General features: G+C 34.2%; 1 protein-coding gene across 2 annotated transcripts in view; it reads right to left on the bottom strand.

Annotated features, from left to right (window-relative positions):
- Positions 1–1205: 1205 nt before the first annotated feature.
- The window catches only part of LOC128246509 (uncharacterized), a 32164-nt gene continuing 12285 nt past the window's right edge, over positions 1206–21084 (bottom strand). Inside the window, exons 2-13 of one of the 2 annotated variants that reach the window (XM_052964737.1) lie at positions 13087–13193; positions 12838–12891; positions 12522–12554; positions 9872–9928; positions 9128–9478; positions 7951–8262; positions 7184–7270; positions 6565–6909; positions 6036–6320; positions 4877–5146; positions 4489–4581; positions 1206–3679 (exon numbers count right to left, since the gene is read on the bottom strand). In XM_052964737.1, coding sequence (XP_052820697.1) covers positions 3399–3679; positions 4489–4581; positions 4877–5146; positions 6036–6320; positions 6565–6909; positions 7184–7270; positions 7951–8262; positions 9128–9478; positions 9872–9928; positions 12522–12554; positions 12838–12891; positions 13087–13135 — 2217 coding nt within the window. In that variant the 5' untranslated portion in view covers positions 13136–13193 and the 3' untranslated portion in view covers positions 1206–3398. The remainder of the gene's footprint in view (positions 3680–4488; positions 4582–4876; positions 5147–6035; positions 6321–6564; positions 6910–7183; positions 7271–7950; positions 8263–9127; positions 9479–9871; positions 9929–12521; positions 12555–12837; positions 12892–13086; positions 13194–21084) is intronic. The other variant, XM_052964738.1, reaches the window with a different exon arrangement.

Here is a 21084-nt window from a genome sequence, read left to right as displayed (position 1 = left end):
CGTACGTTACTGTTTTTGATAATGTTAGCAAAATATTATAATATTTAAATTTCATGATGAGTAATATACCTCAAAGCAATCCTTTCCAAAGATTTTTCTTAAAAGCTAAAGTAAAAAATATATAATTCATAACCATTTTTGCCAACTACACTATATTATTCTATGTTTTAATTCCCATGTACATACTAATATGTACAAGTTTGCTGTTTAAAATGAATACTATTATTACTCTTAAATGAACTGATAGAAGAAACTAACCATTTAACCAGTGGACGGGCCGTACAGCTGGGAAAACAAGTCGATTTTATCATTGTATAGTGTCCATTTTTCGTTTTGTAATTATCTGCATAAATAGAGAAAAAAAAAATAATAAAGAATAAAGAAACAGCTTTTGTAAATACTTTTTTTCTTTTATATGATTTATTTAAAACAATATGTTTTCATTTTCAGGTCACCGATTTATTGCTATGTTATGTAATGCATGTTTGTTATTCATGTCGGAAAATAGCACAATAAGCTAATGTTTCTTGTTATCATATACCCCACTTTAAATCAAGATTCTTCGCCGTTATGCAAACTGATGTAGCGGGTTTGAAGGCCTCCGTAAAGGAAGAGACGAAATAAGTATATTCATTAAAGACGAATATCCGGACTGATAAAACTGAACTCTTATCGTACTGCAATATATTATCTAAGCGCATTTAGCTCTGAGAAGAACTTATATACACTTACACTATTTCTCTGTAGGTGTTAGCGCGCTGACTAAATTCATTTTAAAGATAGACATTACACGAAACGGCAAAACAGGTGAATTGAACTTTTTGCGCACCTCAGTCAGAAATACTTCCGCAATCATTTCTGTAACGAGATTCTAGCTGCATTATTTTGAATTTTGAAAGAAGCTAGTTTTTAGAAACCTTTGCCAAAACTAAACAGCAGTTATCAAATTGTTTAAGTGCGTCGATGTGTTATATATTATTTAATCAATGATTATTTAGTGTGACAGCGACCTTCTCACTTGGGTGTAAATTCCGAAAACATGGCCACGTTACAATCCAGACAAGCCAAAATACAAAGCATTCTAACTTATGACACTTGAGTGTGACCTTGACCTCATAGACATTAGGCTATATGACACCACGTATTAAAATCCAATAATTAACTGAACAAAACAGAACATAACAGAAAATTTATTTTTGATTTAAGCATATACAGCTCATCGTCACATTAGACAGATATAAAACACAAATATTAAAAACACACACACAATCAATACATACATACATACATAATTGCTTTATATCGCGTTTTAAATTATTGTTGCATAATACTCAGAACTTTTAGAAATCACTCGAAAACGAAAGAAAAATAAATAAAAAACGTCAACCAAATTATAAACATATTAACGTGTATGATGGCTCATATGACCTTGAGAATGTTAAATAGATTGTTTAACACAGAAACTTTGTCAATTGAGAAATGCAGTAGTATAAAACATGAACAAAGAAGCAATATTGCAGTTATAAAGGACCCTAATACATATAGATCACAGATAAATCATTTGTGAATAAACAGTAACAAAACACAAAACAAAAAGCATGTAAAAAGGTATTACAAAGACATAGACAACTCGTCTTGTTTTGGATGACATTGATGAATAAAACCATTAGACATTATTCTTTCTGCTAAAAAGTTACAAAGACAAGACACGACATACCCCAATATAACACAAAAAAGGGATGAACGATTGGTAGAATAATGTAAGTTTATATTACGTACAGAACCATGGAATTTACAAAATAAACAGTGAAGAAATATTTTTATCATGCCTAAAGATCAAGGTTCAACAAACAAAAGGAAGACCCAAAGAACTGCAACGCAACACATAATTAACAAATAATTAAAAAGGAATGCAGTCGATATCCCCGCAAAAATAATAATAATATTCTTGAAATTCTCTTTACAAAACAAGTATTTATATAACACGGAACTAGATCAGCTGATCCATATCATTTAACAAGCAAGAGTCATTTCATTAAGCAATTTCCGGGATTAGCTTTAAATCGTCATTTCATTGACACAATCCTAAAGTAATAGAAATCGAACGAGTCCGAGGTTAATCCCATTGCATCATTTCATTGACAAAATTCTAAAGTAATAATTAATTAAAAGCCTCCTTTCACTGTGTATAGTTCTATCCTGAATATATTTCCTTAGTGTCATCCTTGAGTAATTCCATACACTCAGTTCCTAAACAGTTTTATTCTTGAATTGTTTCCTCCTGGATAATTTAAAAAGCTTAATTCCGTAAAATTATTATAGTTTCTTTCTTCAATTATTTCTAAGTGTCAACAGGGAGTACTTTCACAGTTTCATTTCGTATATTGTTTCTTCCTGGAATAATTTCTCAGTGTCACCCGGGAGCTATTCAATAGCCTCAGTTCATATGTTCCTTGGAATCAGCTTTTGGAAGAAATTCCATAGCTCTTTTATTCACTAAGAAATTATATGAGTAAATCCGTGGAGTCGTCCCATTTCAGAAGTATAGAAGTACTTCACGTTGTCAATTCATCAACAGAATCAGTTACATAACCAGTTATTATCAAGAACTGTTTCATAAAACTCAAATCAGTTTAATCCGTTGAAACGTTACATTGAATAAAAATTTAAGATGATTGCGTTAACAGATTTTCAAAATGCAAATACAGGCAAACAGCACCAGGTGCATTTATCGCTGTCACCGGACTGTTCTTCCATTTATTCATATTTAAAAATTATGTTAAACTTGCATATTATACAACGATTATAAAACAAGGTGTAACAACAGTATATCAATCACTATCGCTACATGTAGGTGTGGTCTTGGGTAATGGGGGAATTACCTCCCCCTTCCTCCCCCGCAACCAAAGAACCCCAACAGAAACATAAAAACAACAAAAAATAACTTAATCCGGCTTGGTGACCAAAAACCAGACTAACTTGCGCTGATATATACAGAAATACAGTGGTACAGACAACAAAACAACAACATCTTTTTTCTCTTCTTTCCAAACCGTTTCAACTCTGTGTCTTACAAGTAACAATATGAAAACTGCTGTATATTAAAAAGTTGCATTCATAAACATTCTCGTTTATGCAATTCTCATGTTAATGTCCTTATTCTAATCAATGTCAGATGATTCTTTTCCTGAATAATCAATTTGCGATATTCCGAAAGAAATATCTCTGTAGTAACAGCAACATTTTCTCACACGAGTTAAATAAACATGATCAGAATGAATTGTTATACAATGGAATGTAACAAGTTGCAATTAAGCCGTGTTAAGCTCTGGATAATGAAAATGATTAAAATTTTAATGAGCTTATGGGTGCGAATAGATTACTTCCTGACGTTAAATTCAAAGTTTTTCTTGTTTTGATTGTTTATCTATTTTGATCGTGAAATATCCTTCGTCTTGAAACGATGTTTCGTCAACAGGTAAGTTATTTCTCCCTCTGAAGATCTTAACGTCATTATCATTGTCAGCACTATCATCAGTCGGGATCTGCTTTGGCTCCAGCCTTTCAGACTTGAGCCTATCTTTACTTCCACAGAATATATATCTGCGTATTGTGGTCAGAAACGACTCATATCCAATTGTGTCAGCGAATTTTTCTTTTTGGTTAGCATCCTTTGTATCTGAAAGTAGAATATTTAGCCTTTTGGTGTCATGCACGTAAGTGATTTTTCTATATAACTTATTCTGATTTACAAAATTGAATGCTTAATGATTCTTGATTGTAAAATAGCAAACTCAAGTAAATTAGTGACGAATACCACGCCGAACGGACACATAATGGTAACCTTTTTACATTGGGGTGGCATTTTATGATGTAAGAACAATTTACCAAACATTATCTATATCCTTTGACCCTCATATACCAATTTGTTCTGTGGAATTATCATGAAAGGGGCCATAACACTGTCAAACATTGGAGGATTCTAAGTAGAAAGCCGGACTTGACATGTATATCTTTCTGTAAATATGTGTACCTGAATTTAGGGCAAATTCTGAGTTAAAATTGGGCCGTTATTTCGTCAAAAATTGGTAGCCAGTATCAAAGGTCGACCTGCATTTTATGGTTTTTAACATGTGTACCAAAACGTCTAAATCCGACAACCCTTTCAAGTTATTGTCTGGACACCATTATTTTTGCAAATTCTGTTGAAAAGGGCCATAACTTTATTTGTTACGAAAGTCAGCCTGGAAGTGGTGTTAACATGTGTGCCAAACATTTGTTTTTAATTTGTAGACCCTCTTATGAATCATCGTCCGGACACTGTAAAAGCCAAGAGACTGATCGACAAGCTCACTACTGTATACCCCAACACCCCAGCTTTGCATTGTATGGTAGATATATTGATCATGTTGATCCAATATAACAAATTCAGTGAATAAAACAAAATTAAATGGACTGCTTCAATAATTAAAGGAACAGAGTAGTCACCTTTTTCTTTCACGACGGTACATTGTCCAAGCTGGACTCCGGCCGAGGTTTCAGAATGCAGAGTATTCTTTTCCAGTGGCCTTTTATCGCATTCTGGAAAGAAATGTATACAATAATCACTTAAAGGAGTATATGATCGTAACGGGGAAAGTTTGTCGCCATAATAAATATATTATCTTATTTGGTAAGGACTCGTACTATTGAATTGGTGGCATTGCATATATAGGATATTAACAGAGTTTTTATCATTTATTCAAGTATGACATGTTTCAACAATGTTACATACGATCACAATTATATATATATATATATATATATATATATATATAGAAAATCTGTAATAATTATAATAAGCTGTGTTGATATTTGATTAAATAATAGATTATACCTGTGTTGTCATGGGACATCTTCGAACGAACACTCGTGTACACATCATTGAGTACAATTTGTTCTTCCAACAGCACAAGAAGAAATCGAAGTTTTATTTCATTGTCCTGTGCCATGATGTATTGCGTTGAAGTTGCAATTACATCTTCATTGTGAAAACACTCTTCTGGTAAACATAGTTCACGTTTATGTTTCGACAAAATGAACGGGGACAGACCATCCACTATGGCTTGGTAGAAAGCGCCCATATTGTTTGCCATCAAACATAAATCTATAATAGTTAACACTTAAATATCATTCGATTGACATGGCAGAGACAGGCTCAGTTTGTTTGAGCGGTGTAAAAGCGAAAATATTTAAAGAAGTATTAAATGAAAAACCTCTTCGCTCTCACACTCGAACTGCAAAACGAAATGAGCATCGTCTTCACATAATGTTTTATTCAAACCGAGTTTACAACCCAAGATCCCGTTGACCCGAGGCAGACAACTAACTTATAAATAATGCATTCAGTTTAAACTATTTCCTACCAGTGTCATACAATAAAATCTTTGTTTACATGACTTATGATGTTTAAATCAACCGAAAAGGCATTTTTCTTTTAAAAACATCTCTAGTTTTAAATTGTGCACTTCATTTCTTTAAAGCAAAACCATTCAACCTAGCCCATTTTTACACTTATCTTCGTCAAAAAAATAAGCTGAAAGTTTCAATAACTCTTAAAATCTAGATTGGTCTTTCTCATTATTAAGTATATTTCAACTCCCTAATCTTATATCCCAATACAGAATTCCAGAATTGCAATCATTTCAGACCTATGAAACCATTCTTAACCGTATGATTCTCATTCTTACTGCACACAAATGAAGTGCAACACTGATCGAACCCACCGCTTGCAAACTAAACAAGAACATATCGATGATTACAATATATGACTGAAGCAACAAAGCAGGGCTATTTTCGCTACAAGGCCCTGAGTTCCAGGTTATTTGTTTATTAATTAGTTCCTATCATATAGCCAATGCGATCCCCACCTTTGCTGTAACCATGCGACCTATAAACATTCATTGTCAGACCACATTGATAAGACTCACATGACGTCCTATATCTAATCAACAACTCAGCATACTTATTGTCTTCATCTAAAAAACAATGCATACCGTCATCATCTTCCGGCCATAAATGGCGAGTGATGAAATGGTACCTATGTCTCGCTTTCTTAAGTTGCTCTAGAAAAGCTTCAGCTGCAGTTTCCCCCCCGCTGATTATTTTATTCAAAAAAGCCTCCGCTCTTGACCTTCGGTCTAATTTACTCTGAATGTCGGATACATCATCGCTTGAAAGTACACCACATACTTTCATTTGTTCAGCCATTCGCAGCCCATTAAGTTCTGTTGCAAGGAATTCTTCATGTTCTGCAATGACTTGTAGAGCCTTTTTTTGGTCTGATGATATAACAGCAAATAAAGAATTATTGAGAGTGAGTCTTACTAGGCATTTACATATGCATATGCAAACTAATTATTAGTTGAGCCAAAAAAGGAGAAAAACCTTAAATATATTGAGAATATTATTTATGCATTTAGAACGTTGCGAATAATAAATAAATCATGATTCGCATTTCTCATAATGATGAACTTCCTGCTAAAAAGGGATTTGATGAGATCACAACTGCTGACCGTAGTTTACCTGCTGTAGATGGACGGACATTCAGTGCATTCGGTATTGTGCAAACTTCAACATTCCACGTTTGTGATTCGATATCTTCTTTGCTTCCCTCTTCCATAAGTATGTTGACTACCTTGCCGAGAACTTCTCTCAACCTTTCTACACTCAGTTGTCTCCAAGCCTGAGAGGTCCATTTGAGGTGGAACATCAACGATCCACTGACTGTGTCGTACAACATTGTGTGTGTGTTTGGTATAAGCCTACGATTTATCTTTGCCTTAATTATTTCGCTTCTGAAGTTTTCGACAAGGTCTTCTTCATCATACTGAGTTGCCCTTGTACACCGTAAACTGTAGCCAGAATGACCTAAAAGCGAATTTGGGAAAAATGGTTAAGTATTAATTTGGGGTTCCGTTTCTTGTGGCCAAAATTATCTCGGTGCCGTCCAGGAAAATCTCGGTAGAACAAGTGATGCTGAGTTGTCCATTAAGCCTCTCAACAGTTTCAATTTATTCGGATTAAAATTACTAGTAGCTGATATGATAGTTGTTACTTGATATAAGTTATCTGATACGTTTTTATCATTAAAAACAATTGGGCGGATATGAATTTTTATCAGGTGGTAATTTGAGATATCTACCTCCGATCTGTTGAACCAGAGACGACAAATCAGACTGTTTTGTAAATGTTACGTTTGTTGTTATTCCATTTCTAGTGACATTTTGGCCTGCAAGGAATGAAAACGTCAAATATATGCATGATCATTGAATATACAGGAATAATTACTGAATATTACCTTCTGTTCACTGTTAGTTAGACTCTTTCATGCATCCTTAAGGTATCCGACGTACAAGTAAAATTGTCATTTCATTGCAGGCACTGATAATTATTATCTGACGATTTCTGCTAAAATACGTTTTGTTGAGGTATTCACGTAAACGACTTAAACAATTCTTAACCAAGCGATTCGATTACAAAATATGCCTTTAAAAGATGTTACATTAAATTATTAAACCAAAAAATGATTATAAATATGTGTGCCTGCTTATGAGGCTCGATACCACACAAAAATGAAAACGTCACTTACTCTTTCAAAAGACGGATGTTCGCTGAAGAACGTTTTGCATCAAATACAGCCATATTATCAAATCAATGCGTATCCAGATTAGAATAATACAGCTAACCCTTACGCTATTCAAATACATATAGTCAAAACAAAGTTTTCTCTGCTAGAAATTGCTTTTCAGTTGAAGTAAGCATTTAAGATATTTACATGTTAATATGATCGGCTATAAACTAACATTAAAGCTTTCCATACTTAGTCCTCGAGTATGGTAAACTGTTCAGTTTTCTTAATATCACATCGGCCATGCCATTAATTTAATCATAAAATGAAAAATCACTTACTGTGTGGCGTATCGACATGCTGTTTTTGCAATGTTTGTAAAAGTCCTGTCCTGTTCAACTCCTTCAGAGCGGCCAGAAACACTTGATAGCTCCTTGGGAGATGTCTTTGTATCATTTCAAGCAATGCTAACCCTTTTTCTTTTGACGTTTTGATTTGACTTACAACATGTTCGTACTCGTTAATTTCACACACTTCGTATACAATTAAATATTCTGCAATTTCTTCTGGCTCTATTTGCTTCAGTATATCTTCTTTGTACCGTTCAATTTGATGTCGAATTTCGTGTGGTTTTAGTTTTATGTCTTCAAGACCTGTAAACCATGAATTTTCTGCAATTCATCGAAGTCGACTTTGAAAATGACTCGCGTTATAGTGTAATTATTGTCAATGAGAAGTGCTTGTCATGAAAAAAGCGTTGTAGAACAACTTTCAAAGCATTTTATTTATAAAGATTAAGTTTCATGTAACATCTATACTGGGTGAGTATCTATATCGGAACACTTTCGGCACTATTTTTGAAATATTTTTAGTTAGACTTGCACCACAACTACAAATTTTCCAGGATTCAAGACCAATTAATTGATAAAAATGGTAATTTTCAAGATACTACCAATCTGCATGAAAAGTACTTTATTAACCGCACAGTCAAGGAATGCCATTTTTGTCCTCAGAGTACCTAAATATGGAACAATTTTAACTCGTAATTTATTTTCATGTATCATTTCATATAATTGCTTCATGTTTTGTTTTAGAAAATTAATAATTTACTTTATTTCCAGCTTGTTTTTTTGTCATTTTTGTCAATAAAATTTAGCGGTTTAAGTAAAAATATACAGACTGTAACAGTATGCTTTAATTGTGGCAAGCATGAAGTCATTCCTCTGCGTGCCATGTGTTGAAATTTTAACATGAAAACTTTGAATGATAACAGGGTTAGAAATATTTACCGGAGTATCGTGTTCTTTGGAACTAGTATCTAAGGCAAGTGTCTATATTGATTAATATCGTACATAAACCGATCGCAATCGGAAAAATGCCTTTATAACGGGTGGTCCATATTAAGGTACAGTTCCGATTTAGGTACTCATCCAGTATGGGTATTTTTAAAACATAATAGAATAAAAGAGTTAAAAAAAGCTATGCCGGAATGCCATGGTGCGACAATGATAGCCTTACCTGGTAATTTGTCACAATTTTGTAACTGATCGGCTAAATGGACAAGACATTGATCCTCTCGAATATATTTTAGGAATCGATCGAACGCGTTCGATTTAAATCTGAACACTTTAAACAAAAACAATTCGACTTGCTTCCTTCGGGGGTTGTTGTAAACTATTTGTTCCTGAGCGTCTTCGGTTAAATCTCCATCTTCAATGAAGTGGTCCAAAATTCCATCAATATCGATATTGTCTTTCAGGTGTTTGAACATCCGTTGAATTTTTCTCTGATTTCTTTCAGAAATTCCATAATGAACAACTTGATTGTTCTCCACTTCGTTGATTGTCTCTACCGACGCCAGCGATCCAGCTACATGAAAAAAGACCGATTTCATAACAAGGTTACAATTGGACTACTATTGCAAATACATACATTTTGGCGTTTTGAATCCAATTGGAACATGTCAGCCAATTTTGCAAAACGTAATGTAATAATAAGTGTTAAAAAACAACGATATTTTAAGGTTTAAGAAATCAGACATAAATTTATTCACCAGAAGTCAAGTCTATCAAACTTGCTATTTCTTTGATGTGGTTGAAGTTCGCTAAATTATTTATTGAGGCTAAAATATATCCACTAACAACAACTATTTTAAAACAAACAAACATTTGCTGTAGAAAGTCATAAACCCATACGGCCAAACAAGCAGCATATAAAAGGCGACAAATACAGCACATTTATAAATCGGTATACTTTTCATACATTCATATCCTTGAGATGGAAAACTACCACGGCGGGTTTCAGAATCCTCTCTGATCCCTAAAATAAACAGTTAGATATGAATAATGTCTTTTTAAAAAGGCAACATTGACAAAAGTTTAAATCTGGATTTTCCTTTTTTCACACTTCGTAAGGGCGGCTGGAATGATATGCGACTTCATAATGGAAATACTAATATGTTTGTTCGCCTTTCATATTGTTGCTTCCGTATATTGATTCAATTGATGTATTTGTACAGAAGGCAGGTGTATTTTATGTCACTATTTGTATGATTGTTACGTACGAGATCTCGGACCAACATGCATTGCCAATTGCCCGTTCTTTAATATAGCATCCCTCCAACATGAATGACACAATTTCATTTGTACATTAGGAATAGACATGCAGTGGCCACATATATTTACCATATTGAGCTATTAATCTTTATATCGTTCCAAATTGGCGTGTATTTTCCGATTCCGATGAATAAATGAATCATTTTTCAAATAGTGTTGGCGTCTTGATCAATATAAACAGTTTGTCTACGTGATATATAGGTTACGAGGTACGTAGGTGACCCGATATAGGATATACGGGGAACAGGAACTCTTTTTCTTTTGTGTAATATTGATTCCTTTGCAATATCGTGTGACTTACAAACCATCTTACAAAACGGTACTGGTTATAAACATATAAAATAATTTTGAAAACTAGTTTCAACTGAGCGTGCCTCACTGAATGGATGCATGAATGCATGTGTATGTTCATGTGGGCCTGCGTGCGTGTGAGTGTGCGTGCGCGTGTGTATGTGTGTGTGTGTGTGTGTGTGTGTGTGTGCGTTCGTGCGTGCGTGCGTGCGTGTGCGTGTGTGTGTGCGTGTGTCTGTGCCTGTGCCTGTGCCAGTGCCTGTGTCGAGTTTCAAAAGGGCTAGAGTACTACAGAAAGGGACTGGTTATGATATGGGAAAATAGCACATTGTACTGGATCATTGAGCATTTGAACATTAAGCAAATGTTAGGAAGTGTGTGTTATTAATGTCATATAAGCTTTCAGTTGCCTGATTTAAAAACAATGCATGTATTTGCAATCACAGTAATTGCTTTAAATAAAAAAATGGTTATTATTAGCATTATTAGCATTGATTTGTATGAAGGCTCTTCGTGAGAGAAGGAGTGGTCGACACGATGCAGGACCCTTCGATAATCCTTTACCTAAAGTCATAGTGAAACCCCAAAGCCTGTCCACGTTCAGTTATACGGCATTGAGATCTCATTTTGGACAATGAAATGCTGTTGCTCTGACTGGTTTAATTGAATTGGTGTTGTTTTTGTTTTATTTGACATATTGGTAAATAAATACTTAAACAAGTATAAGGTTGATCATTAGTTAACTGTTAAAATGAGAACTTCCGTCAGTTCTAATCGTCTCTATCTATTATTATCAGTTGGTACCCAGCAAACACATAACGTTAGTACAAGTACAACGACGCTAACCCAAACGCTGTGTTTAACGTTATACCATAACGTTAAAATAACGTTTTAAATGTGGAGGTTTTCGTAACGTCTATACAACGTAACTATGGCAACTGATACTCTTCCTGCATACAGCGTTACCACACCGTAAAGACAACCATTTATAATGACGTTGTTACAATTGTGTTAAGGTTATGTATTGGTTGCTAAAGTAGCGTTGTTACATCTTTAAACAATCTCATCAGTCATAAAACAACGTTATGTGACAACGTTATGGCTTAACGTTGCTATAAGGTTGTCACAACGTAATAATTTTAATAGAAGATGGAGCCAATTTTACTATTTAAAGTTGATTGTTCAACACATGAGAAAAAACCATCGTGGAAATATTAGTTTATACTATGAAACAACATAACCAATATTGAATTTGACGTTTTTGGTAATTTAAAAAAAAAACACTTAAAAGGAGTCCGAAAAAAGCACTTGCCCAGTATTATATAACGTAAAATTTATGTTTTATGATAATTATAATCAAAATAATCTCTGTATGTTTGAAAATAGTAAATTATATAACTCGAATCTTACGTTTTTAGTTATGCCCTTTTTATTGGTCGAGTTCAAATGTACAAGGCATCAAGTGGAATAAACGTAAACCATCCTTGTGGCATAAATGTAACAGTAACCTGCGCAATGTACATTAATCAAACAAGGTATTACATGATACTGCGCCTATCAAAACGACCAGAACATTGTTGTCACAACGTTTGGACAACGTTTATTTGACTTTAAGGAAACAGCTAAAAGCGCAAAGTCTCTCAAAGTCATTAACACAACATTGGTACAACGTTAAATAAAAAGTTGTCCCATTAGTAAACTTATTTTATCATTTTAATAATTGCAAAACATGATATGATGCTTTCCTTCAAAAAAGTATTCACTTGCTCATAATTTGAAAGATGATTAGTGGAAAATAGTTACAAATACGTAATGTGTTTGCTTGGTAGCGGCGCGGTAGAAAAAATATCTAGGTTGTAGAGCGGTTAAAACAGAAACGGATTTGTCCACATTTTTAACAAACCAAATGTTAGCCTGATCACCCTTGTTGACCTGATATAGGTGAGTACAGTTGGAAACTAAAGTGGAAGGATATTTTTCCATTATTTGAAATGAAATTTACTTACGCCTGTTTGTACCAGCCGACTCTGTTCCTGAATCTAAAATTAAATATTTCTAAATTTTAAATTCATATCGCTCATGAGAAACCTTGCTATATTTCAATGAAATTAAATGTACTTCAACATTGCATCAAGCGATTATAAGAGTATTCTGCAAGCGAGTATACGAGTATATCGGTGTTTTCATAATGTTTATTTAGATCATTACGAATACATGTGAGTCAAGAATTGTTTAAATATTTCGAAAACATGAACTGAGAGCGGGAAAGGGAGTTTCTTAGTGAAATAGAAAGTTTTTTCTTGAAAAAGCTTCGCACGATACCTTCAGTAAAAGAGCCACTAGTCGACGTCCTTACCGAAAAGATCGATTCCACAGCTGAATAAAAAATCATGTTTTCTATGAACGTCAGAATTTAAACATACTGTTTTATCTTTTATGTTTCAAAACAATGCCAGCTCAAAGTAACAATAAACAAAATAGATTGAGCAAAATATATACGTTTGAATTTGTTTAAACAGCATAAAGGTTGGAAAGAGCAATTATATGTCAACAACTGATTGGTGGTGTTACCTGCTGTATCAGCTTGCGGTGATTGAAAATGGCTTATCAAATTTCCCATTTCATTATTTTGTGACACGACGTTTCCATTCTGTTTGATGCACAAGATGTGTTGATATCTAAAATAAGAATTGAAAGAGACTTAGCGACTATGATACTGTTGAAAGTACTGCATGTCGTCCGGGATTCGAGAGGAATTCAACTGATACAGCGCCGCAAACGTCCACGAGAGTCACATACAACCTCCGATATTAACATGCAGTACAAAACAAGAATGCTCGAAAGGTTTTGTTTCAAACTTTTTTGCATTATTAAGCACATGATTGCAATTTTACCAATGGAAAATAATTGGATTGTGTGGAGAAAGCACTTAGGTATTAGTTTAAAAACAATTCACTTCGTCAATTCATTCAAAAGGCGTTCGAGTTGAATGTGCATGTCTAAATCGGACAGAAAATAAACAGAATACATCAACATCCACCATTTCAGACAGAAAAAAATAAACTATTCACATTTAAATCATACCATTTATTGGTGTGTAAAGAATTGCGTGACAAAAAGATGCATCCCTGACTTGCACCCCCTATAACCTCAAATCCGAGTACCTCCCTGTTTTTACTAGATATGTTAATCGCCATTGCTGGTTACGCTTTTGTGCTTTTTAGACTTTCCCGCAACTCGACTTTCTGAAGCCCGTTGAGAGTACGGTTTGCTGTTTTGAAGATCTGGCCATGGACAATGTTTATATTCCTGCCAAGATTTATAACACATTTTCTGGGTTTTTGTTGAATATTTAGGAATGAAATACAATAACAGTCACTTCATGAAATATCATAAAGATATAAAATAACAAGAGATGTTTGTCAAACACTATACACCCCCACCTCCCCTCCCCTGAGCGCTATATTGTCAGGATTATTTTGACAATTGAATGAAATCTGCATAGTCAAAAAGGACAGCTGATTTGTCTTTGACATTAGATGCCTTTGAGGCAGTTTTAAGATTATGACCATTCAAAGAGTCAAGATAGTACGTACAGTTTTTTAATCATGTTCAAATGTTGACTGATATTTGCAGATAAAAATGTATTCTATTACCAACAGGGAATAAATAAATATGATGTAGTTTAAACGATGAATATGAATAAAGACCTTGCCCTTTGACTCTATGACAATAAAATCCATAGTGTTCATCGACCGATCACCCCAAAACTAAATGCCATGGGTGCAGGCAATGTCGAGTTATCACAAAGACAAGCTTTTTCCGTTAAAGGTTACTGTAACTTTGACCTTTAACCCGATGACGCCTAATATTAAAATGGGTCATCAACTGGTCAGGCCCTACCCCAAAGTCAAGTTTGAGGGCTATGATTGCAAAGCATTATCGAGTTATCACTAAAACAACTTTTCACTTGAGGCCCGAAGACTAAAATAAATAGGGGTCATCTACTGGTCATGTCCAACCTCAGTGTCAAGTTTGATGGTCAAAGGTCCCGGCATTGTCGAAATATCACTCGGAGAAGCTTTGTTATCCTTTTTGTGTTCAAGGTCACTGTGACCTTGAACTTTGGCTAGATGATCCTTAAAAGACATAGTGGTAATCTACTGGTCGGGCCCAATCATCATGTCAATTTTAATGACCATATGTCCAGAAATAGTTCAATTTGCGTTTAAGGTCTCTCTGACCTTGACCTTTCACCGGATGACCCCTTTAATCAATAGGGTTCATCTACTGGACAGGCCAAACCCCCAAGTCAAGTTTGAGGGCCATGGATGCAGGCATTGTCGAGTTAACACTCGGACAACCTTATAGCATTCAAGGTCAATGTGAGCAGTCGTTAAAATAAGCGAATATCGATAGATTCTATAAATAGTCAAACCTTAAATTATTTTAAGATTTTTGCAGCCTGGTTTTTATATAAATAACATTATATCTTCTTTTTCTGTTTTTAGTTTAAATCGACCAAGTAACCGAGTTTCGGTTTCACCTTCAGTTTAACAATTAGTTTCCTTGTCTGTTTGCGTGATATAAACTTTTTTTAATCTGTAACTGCATTGAAATCAAATCGAAGGTCTAACTCTGACAGTATACCAAAAACATCAGCATCAAATGCTCCGAAATCAATGTCGGTCATTTTTACCGCTGAATCTGACGGTTCGTCTGCAGCGATCCGCCCCCTAGTGAAGATAGTGTGTGTTTACTTTTCTTAAAAAAAAATTCAATCATACAAGTAGTACGCTATGTCAGTTATACGCGATGATTCGTCATCCGAACATATCCGAAAGATCGATGTTGCGTTCAGCTCAAAATATTTGCTATTGCTGAAAGGCCGATTATTTAAGGAATGGAAGTATTTATTTATTTAATTGACAATGCATTCATGTATACATACCCGTATGTCGAAAATTTAATATGCTGTATTTGCATTTAGCGATGTCACACTATATTCGTAAGGAGGTATATTAAGAACATAATTAAACACCAGGGTCTCTCGCCCAATATTAATATTACAAATCTACCAGTCATCAGAGTCATAACTGCTACGTCTACATCTTATATGATTCATTTAAGATACTGGCAGTTTAGAAGGTTTTACTTACCAAAAGTTAACGTCGCAGAAACCCTTGATTGACTTGATTGATTTGAAAGTAATAAATTTAGAAAGGGATATATTTAAAAATGGCATAAGGTGGATCTCCGTATAATCAACTGGACACTACGAAGGAAGTACGTAGTGAAACGTAGAAAATGGAAGAGGCGAAAATGCGAAGATTAGGTGAGCTTGAAGAGAGAAAGAGGAAAGGGTTAGAACCGAAACAGTTTAATGAACATAGGGCGAAACTGATAAAAAAAACGGAGTCACACATTGACATTGGACAATCATATCTCGAATAGATATGAACCGGAATTAAGGTCCATTGATAACCTGGATTTGTCAGCTGAAACTAGATTACAACATATTGGATGATCTTAAAGGAAGTGACCATAAACATATGCACAGAGGGCCAATGTTGCGTATACTCTTGAAGAACCTCAACATGGGTTTGTGACTAGTAATACAACGCCAAATTCATTTCTTAATGAGTGTGTACAGGGAATTAAAAGCAGACGACAGGGCTCTAATTTTTCTTGAGCAAAATTAAATGAAAGTATTCGAAAACTTGAAATGTGTAAAGATAGAGTCTGTATATGAGGTTGATAGAAGGAAGTTGAAGCAGAATTGATTCAATAGGCAAATAAAGTGAACTAGGAAGGAGCGAGATAAATGAATCTGAATGTAAAGTTGAATTTGGCATCGTTCTCGGCCAAAAATCCTGTACCAAAGAACGAGTCCTCATTTGAAGAATTCAAGTTTTAACTTGAAAGTGTCAGACAAATTTACTCTGAGCAAGTTTGGAAACAGACCCTAAGAAAGATCTTGAAAGAACAGACGAAAACAACCATACTTCATCTTGGCACCAAAGCAACGGAAGCGTTGGGAAGAGAACTTTGATAACGTTGCTAGCGAAGATTTCTTCTAGCAGAACAGAAGCAGGATGAATATGTTGTAGAGTTGGGCCAAAATTGATGAGACAGAGAAAAGGTTAAGATTGAATAATAGAATTTGGAAATCGGAAAGAGCTTACTTTGACAGCTCTATGTCTTACGAAGAATTCAAAAATAAGGTCAGGAGTGAAAAATATGGGATACGGCTAATGAAGGAGCGCACAGGAGTTAGGACGAAGACTGAAAAGGTAAATGTAACAAGTTCTGAAATTTAAACCAAAGAGACGAATGATTTGATATCAAGTTTGATGAAGAAGATAGAGAATTAAGATAGGAAATTTGAAGAGATAAAGAAATCACCAATTGAACCAGATATTGACAAGACATATGTGAATGTGAATATACAACATCAAAAATGGTATAAAGGGGCAAGGAGTACATTCAGTGAAAGAGGAAGGCGTGGTTATGGTAGAGGAAGAGGAGAAATTAGTCAGAAAAAGGAGGTTGAAAAAAAGTCATTGATGATAAGAAGGATTTAAACCAGTAAAAGTCAGCATTGAGGGTCAAATGGCTGGCAGTTTTGAAAGTGATCCAAAAAGCTATGTGAATTGTCATCTGTTTGACAGATTAATTGACTAAAGAGTCCGAATTAGAGTTTAATGTTGTAATGACAACAGCATTAAAAGATAGTAGATCTATGATAACATTAGAGAATGATGATTGTTATATAAAGCTTAACCCAAAACCACACATCCAGAATTTAAGTACGTTAAATTTGAAAGGGGCAAACGGAAATGAAATACTCTATCTAGGTTATATTGAGGCTGACATAAGAATACCTCATGTGAGCAATGGCATATTTGCTATTCCAGTGTTAGTTATAAACAACACTGATTACAACTTGACAGTACCAGTTGTAATTGGCACTTATATGATAAGAATGTTAGCTGATGAATATAAAAAAAAGCTAACGGCGGTGTGGAAGTTGGCCTTCATGTATGCATCAGCCAGCACTTCAGTGGGTACTGTAATGAGTACCAATACTAGAAAGGTAGACGTTCAGCCATTTTCAAACTGCTACTATTTCGGGTTTTGTTAAAAACATTCCGATTGTATGATTGCTGTCACTGAAAAGTCAGAACTAGCATCTTCAAGAATAGGTGTTTGTCCACGTGTGGTTCAATTACGTGGCTCAATTACCAGTGATTGGAAACCTGTCAGAATTTTGAATATTTCAGCCAAACCGATTTCCATCTTGCCAAAGTCCGCGATAAACCTCAAGGAATGATTGATTGATTTTGACTACGTCATCATATTCTCCTGAAAATTTGATAAGCCACCTCGAGCGACTTGAAACAGTCTTTTATCAGTTTAAGTACCACAACTTCAAGCTGAGGGCATCAATGTGTTAATTCCTGCAGAAGGAAGCAACCTACCTCGGTCATGTTGTTTCCGAAGAAGAAATTTAAACAGATCCGACCAAAACAGAAGCTATAAGAAACTGGCCAATCTGTAAGACAATGAAGGAGGTGCCTAGTTTCTTGGGGTTTGCTGGCTACTATCGAAAGTTCATTAATAATTTTAACCGATAGTAAGAAAGTTAAACGATCTCTTAATTGGAAACTCTGGCAAAAAGCAAAAGTTGAAGAAGCCCATCTTCAGCTTGGGAGCTGCTCAGCAAACAGCGTTCGATAATATCGTTGAGAAGCTGTCCTGTGCGCAGGTCTTGGCAAAAGCGGACTACAATTAGCGCTATAAGGTCCACACTGACGCTTCATCAAGTAGATTAGGTGCTGTTCTGTACCAGGAGTATGAAGACGTTGGCAGGGTTGTGGCATTCAAGATCAATTACTGTGCAGGTAGGTTGAAATTGATGCTTATGAAAAGCTAACCTTAACCTTAATTATTTAAAATGAATAAAATTTGTATTATCGGATTAGAAAACAAGAAATAACTTATATTAATTCTGCTTCTCTACTTAGTTAAAGTGCATAAGAAACAGATGAGATATGGCATATGTTACGTTGACAATGATTATAATTGATAGATTTCGTCTTTTTAAGGTATTAGCCGCGTAATACACACTTTTTTAAAAGCTTTAACCGACAACATAGTTATAATCACGGTACACTATGGGACTTTTATCCAAATTTTGAAGATTTTTTACCGTGAATTAAAAAAGTTATTTATGTTTCATTACACCCACCCCAAATTCCAAGGGCTACAAAGAGCGACAAGTAAATATTTTGTCTATATTTGATTTTTTTTCGCATTATCAGAGATTATGAAATAAACACAACATTTTCTGGTAAAATAAACTTCAGTTAACAGAAAACTATAGTTCAAACGAACACATTATTGATACACATGGAAAAAAATCATTTTGATTCATCTTATGATTCTTCAGAAAAGAGCAGTTTTTCGATGTTTGAAAATATATAGCAGTTTTATAAAATTCATAAAAAATAGTTAACTATAAGGCAAGCTGCTGAAATCATTTTAGATAATATCTATGATGTCTATTGAACAATTTAAAAGACAATTTATGATAGTTTACCGTCCAGTTTTGAAGAAAATATACATAATGTCATGTTATCATACATTTTTAATTTTTTTATAGCTAATAAAATGCTTAAAAATCAACCTTTTTCTTGTAAAATATTATAAAGCTTAATTGGACTTATTCATAAAATGTACTCTTTCAAATAAATGATTTTTACTTATGAAACTAACTCAGAATACAGAGTTTAAAACAAATGAGTGTACTTTTAAACTAAAATATATGAAGAAACAAGAACACTAAGTGGGCTCGCCCCTCCAATAATATCAGAGTGAAAGTTCTCAACAAAAGTGTGTTTTTTTTTACTATTATAACATGTAAACAATCTCTGCGGGTAATTTGATGTAAATCTGTTTTATTTTGTCATTGGTATTCTAACAATTAGTTTTTTTTTTCACAATAATTCTTCACTCTTCAACATTTGAAGTTTGGTCTGTTCCCATGCTTTGTACTTGTAGTGTGTGCACAGATGATAACTACTCAATGTTGAGTCAATGCTGATTTGGTTTTCATGCACCTTCAGGTACTTTACCCATCAAGAATGTTTAGTGCTGTAAAGGAAAAAAGTTGTACTTTAAAGCCTTTCTAACTAATTAGTATAGATTATTATACTGCCATACATATACAAAATAAAATATAAACAGTTTAATATTTCTCGACATTATTTTGAAAAAAACAACAACAAGCTGATACATACATGTATATATATAAAGAAAATTATTAAATTTATCAATAAAATTCATCATCATCATCATCATCATCATCATCATCATCATCATCATCATCATCATCATCACCACTACCACCACCACCACCACCACCACTTGACCACCATCACCACCACCACCACTTGATTATTGAATACAGTAGGTTTATAAAAACAAAAACCAAGTCAAATATGTTTTATATGAAATACTCACATCATCTCGATCAGATGCGACTGCCTTGTGGATGGACATGGCTGTCAAATCCGCTCTCAAGGATCCAACATAGTATTTAATGCAGGCTGGAATTCTTCATAACCCAGTGTTGTTGACTAAGTAATATTCAGTCATTTTCCTGCCTGGAAGAAATTAGACTTCTGATTATCAACCAGCAGAAACTACCACCGTAAAATACAAATGCACAAGTATTATACATTCTGCACTAATATCTGTTTTAGCCAAGAGTAAGGGTTGGTAGGCACAAATGTGTAGTTGTTGTGCATATGGTTGATAATGATTCACAACAGTATGGGGTTTTAACGAGACCTACACCAAGCCGATGAATGTCAATAGTGTCCTAGCAGATGCGGCTTCAAGCCCCAAACCACATACAACTTTTTTTTCACAGGTTAATTTTGAAAATATGCATTTTGTAAACAAATAACGGGTATGTACATGTATTGTGGTATGTTAGAAATAGGTCACGTACCAAAACACATCATTTATAAACAAAATTTTAAGTCTAATATTTTTCTAAGATAAAACAATCAATTTAAAGATTACATACTGCAGTACTCATATTATATCTTAAACATAAGTTATGTACATAATTACATATAAAAATATGTAACATGTACATAAGTACATGTAAAATATGAACATGCTGTCTAAACATTTAGCTAATAAAAATGATTTAAGAATTCCAAAGATAAATTAAAAAACAAACGTTTTTGAACACATCAACGTACAAAACTGCTTAAGAATACTTACATTCAGAGCCCTTTGATACGAATATCCCAGTTCCATGCCGATTGTTGACAGTTCGTTTTTTAGAGAGAAAATCTTCTCTTACGCGTATATTTCACTTATAATCCATGTTTAACTGTAATGACTCAAATTGTTAGATGTATCGTAATCAACTGTCAGCGTGTACTTTTAGTGTTTATTTATTTTAAACGTATATTCATGAGAAAAACATCACAATGTTTCCAAATCCTACGATGTAGAAATTCCATTATTGACCTATGAATAGCCGGGAAA

Source organism: Mya arenaria, chromosome 9, assembly GCF_026914265.1.
Source record: "Mya arenaria isolate MELC-2E11 chromosome 9, ASM2691426v1".
NCBI classification, from domain to species: Eukaryota; Metazoa; Mollusca; class Bivalvia; order Myida; family Myidae; genus Mya; species Mya arenaria.
Note: the sequence above shows the minus strand (reverse complement) of the source record. Positions and strands in the feature narration are given on the sequence as shown.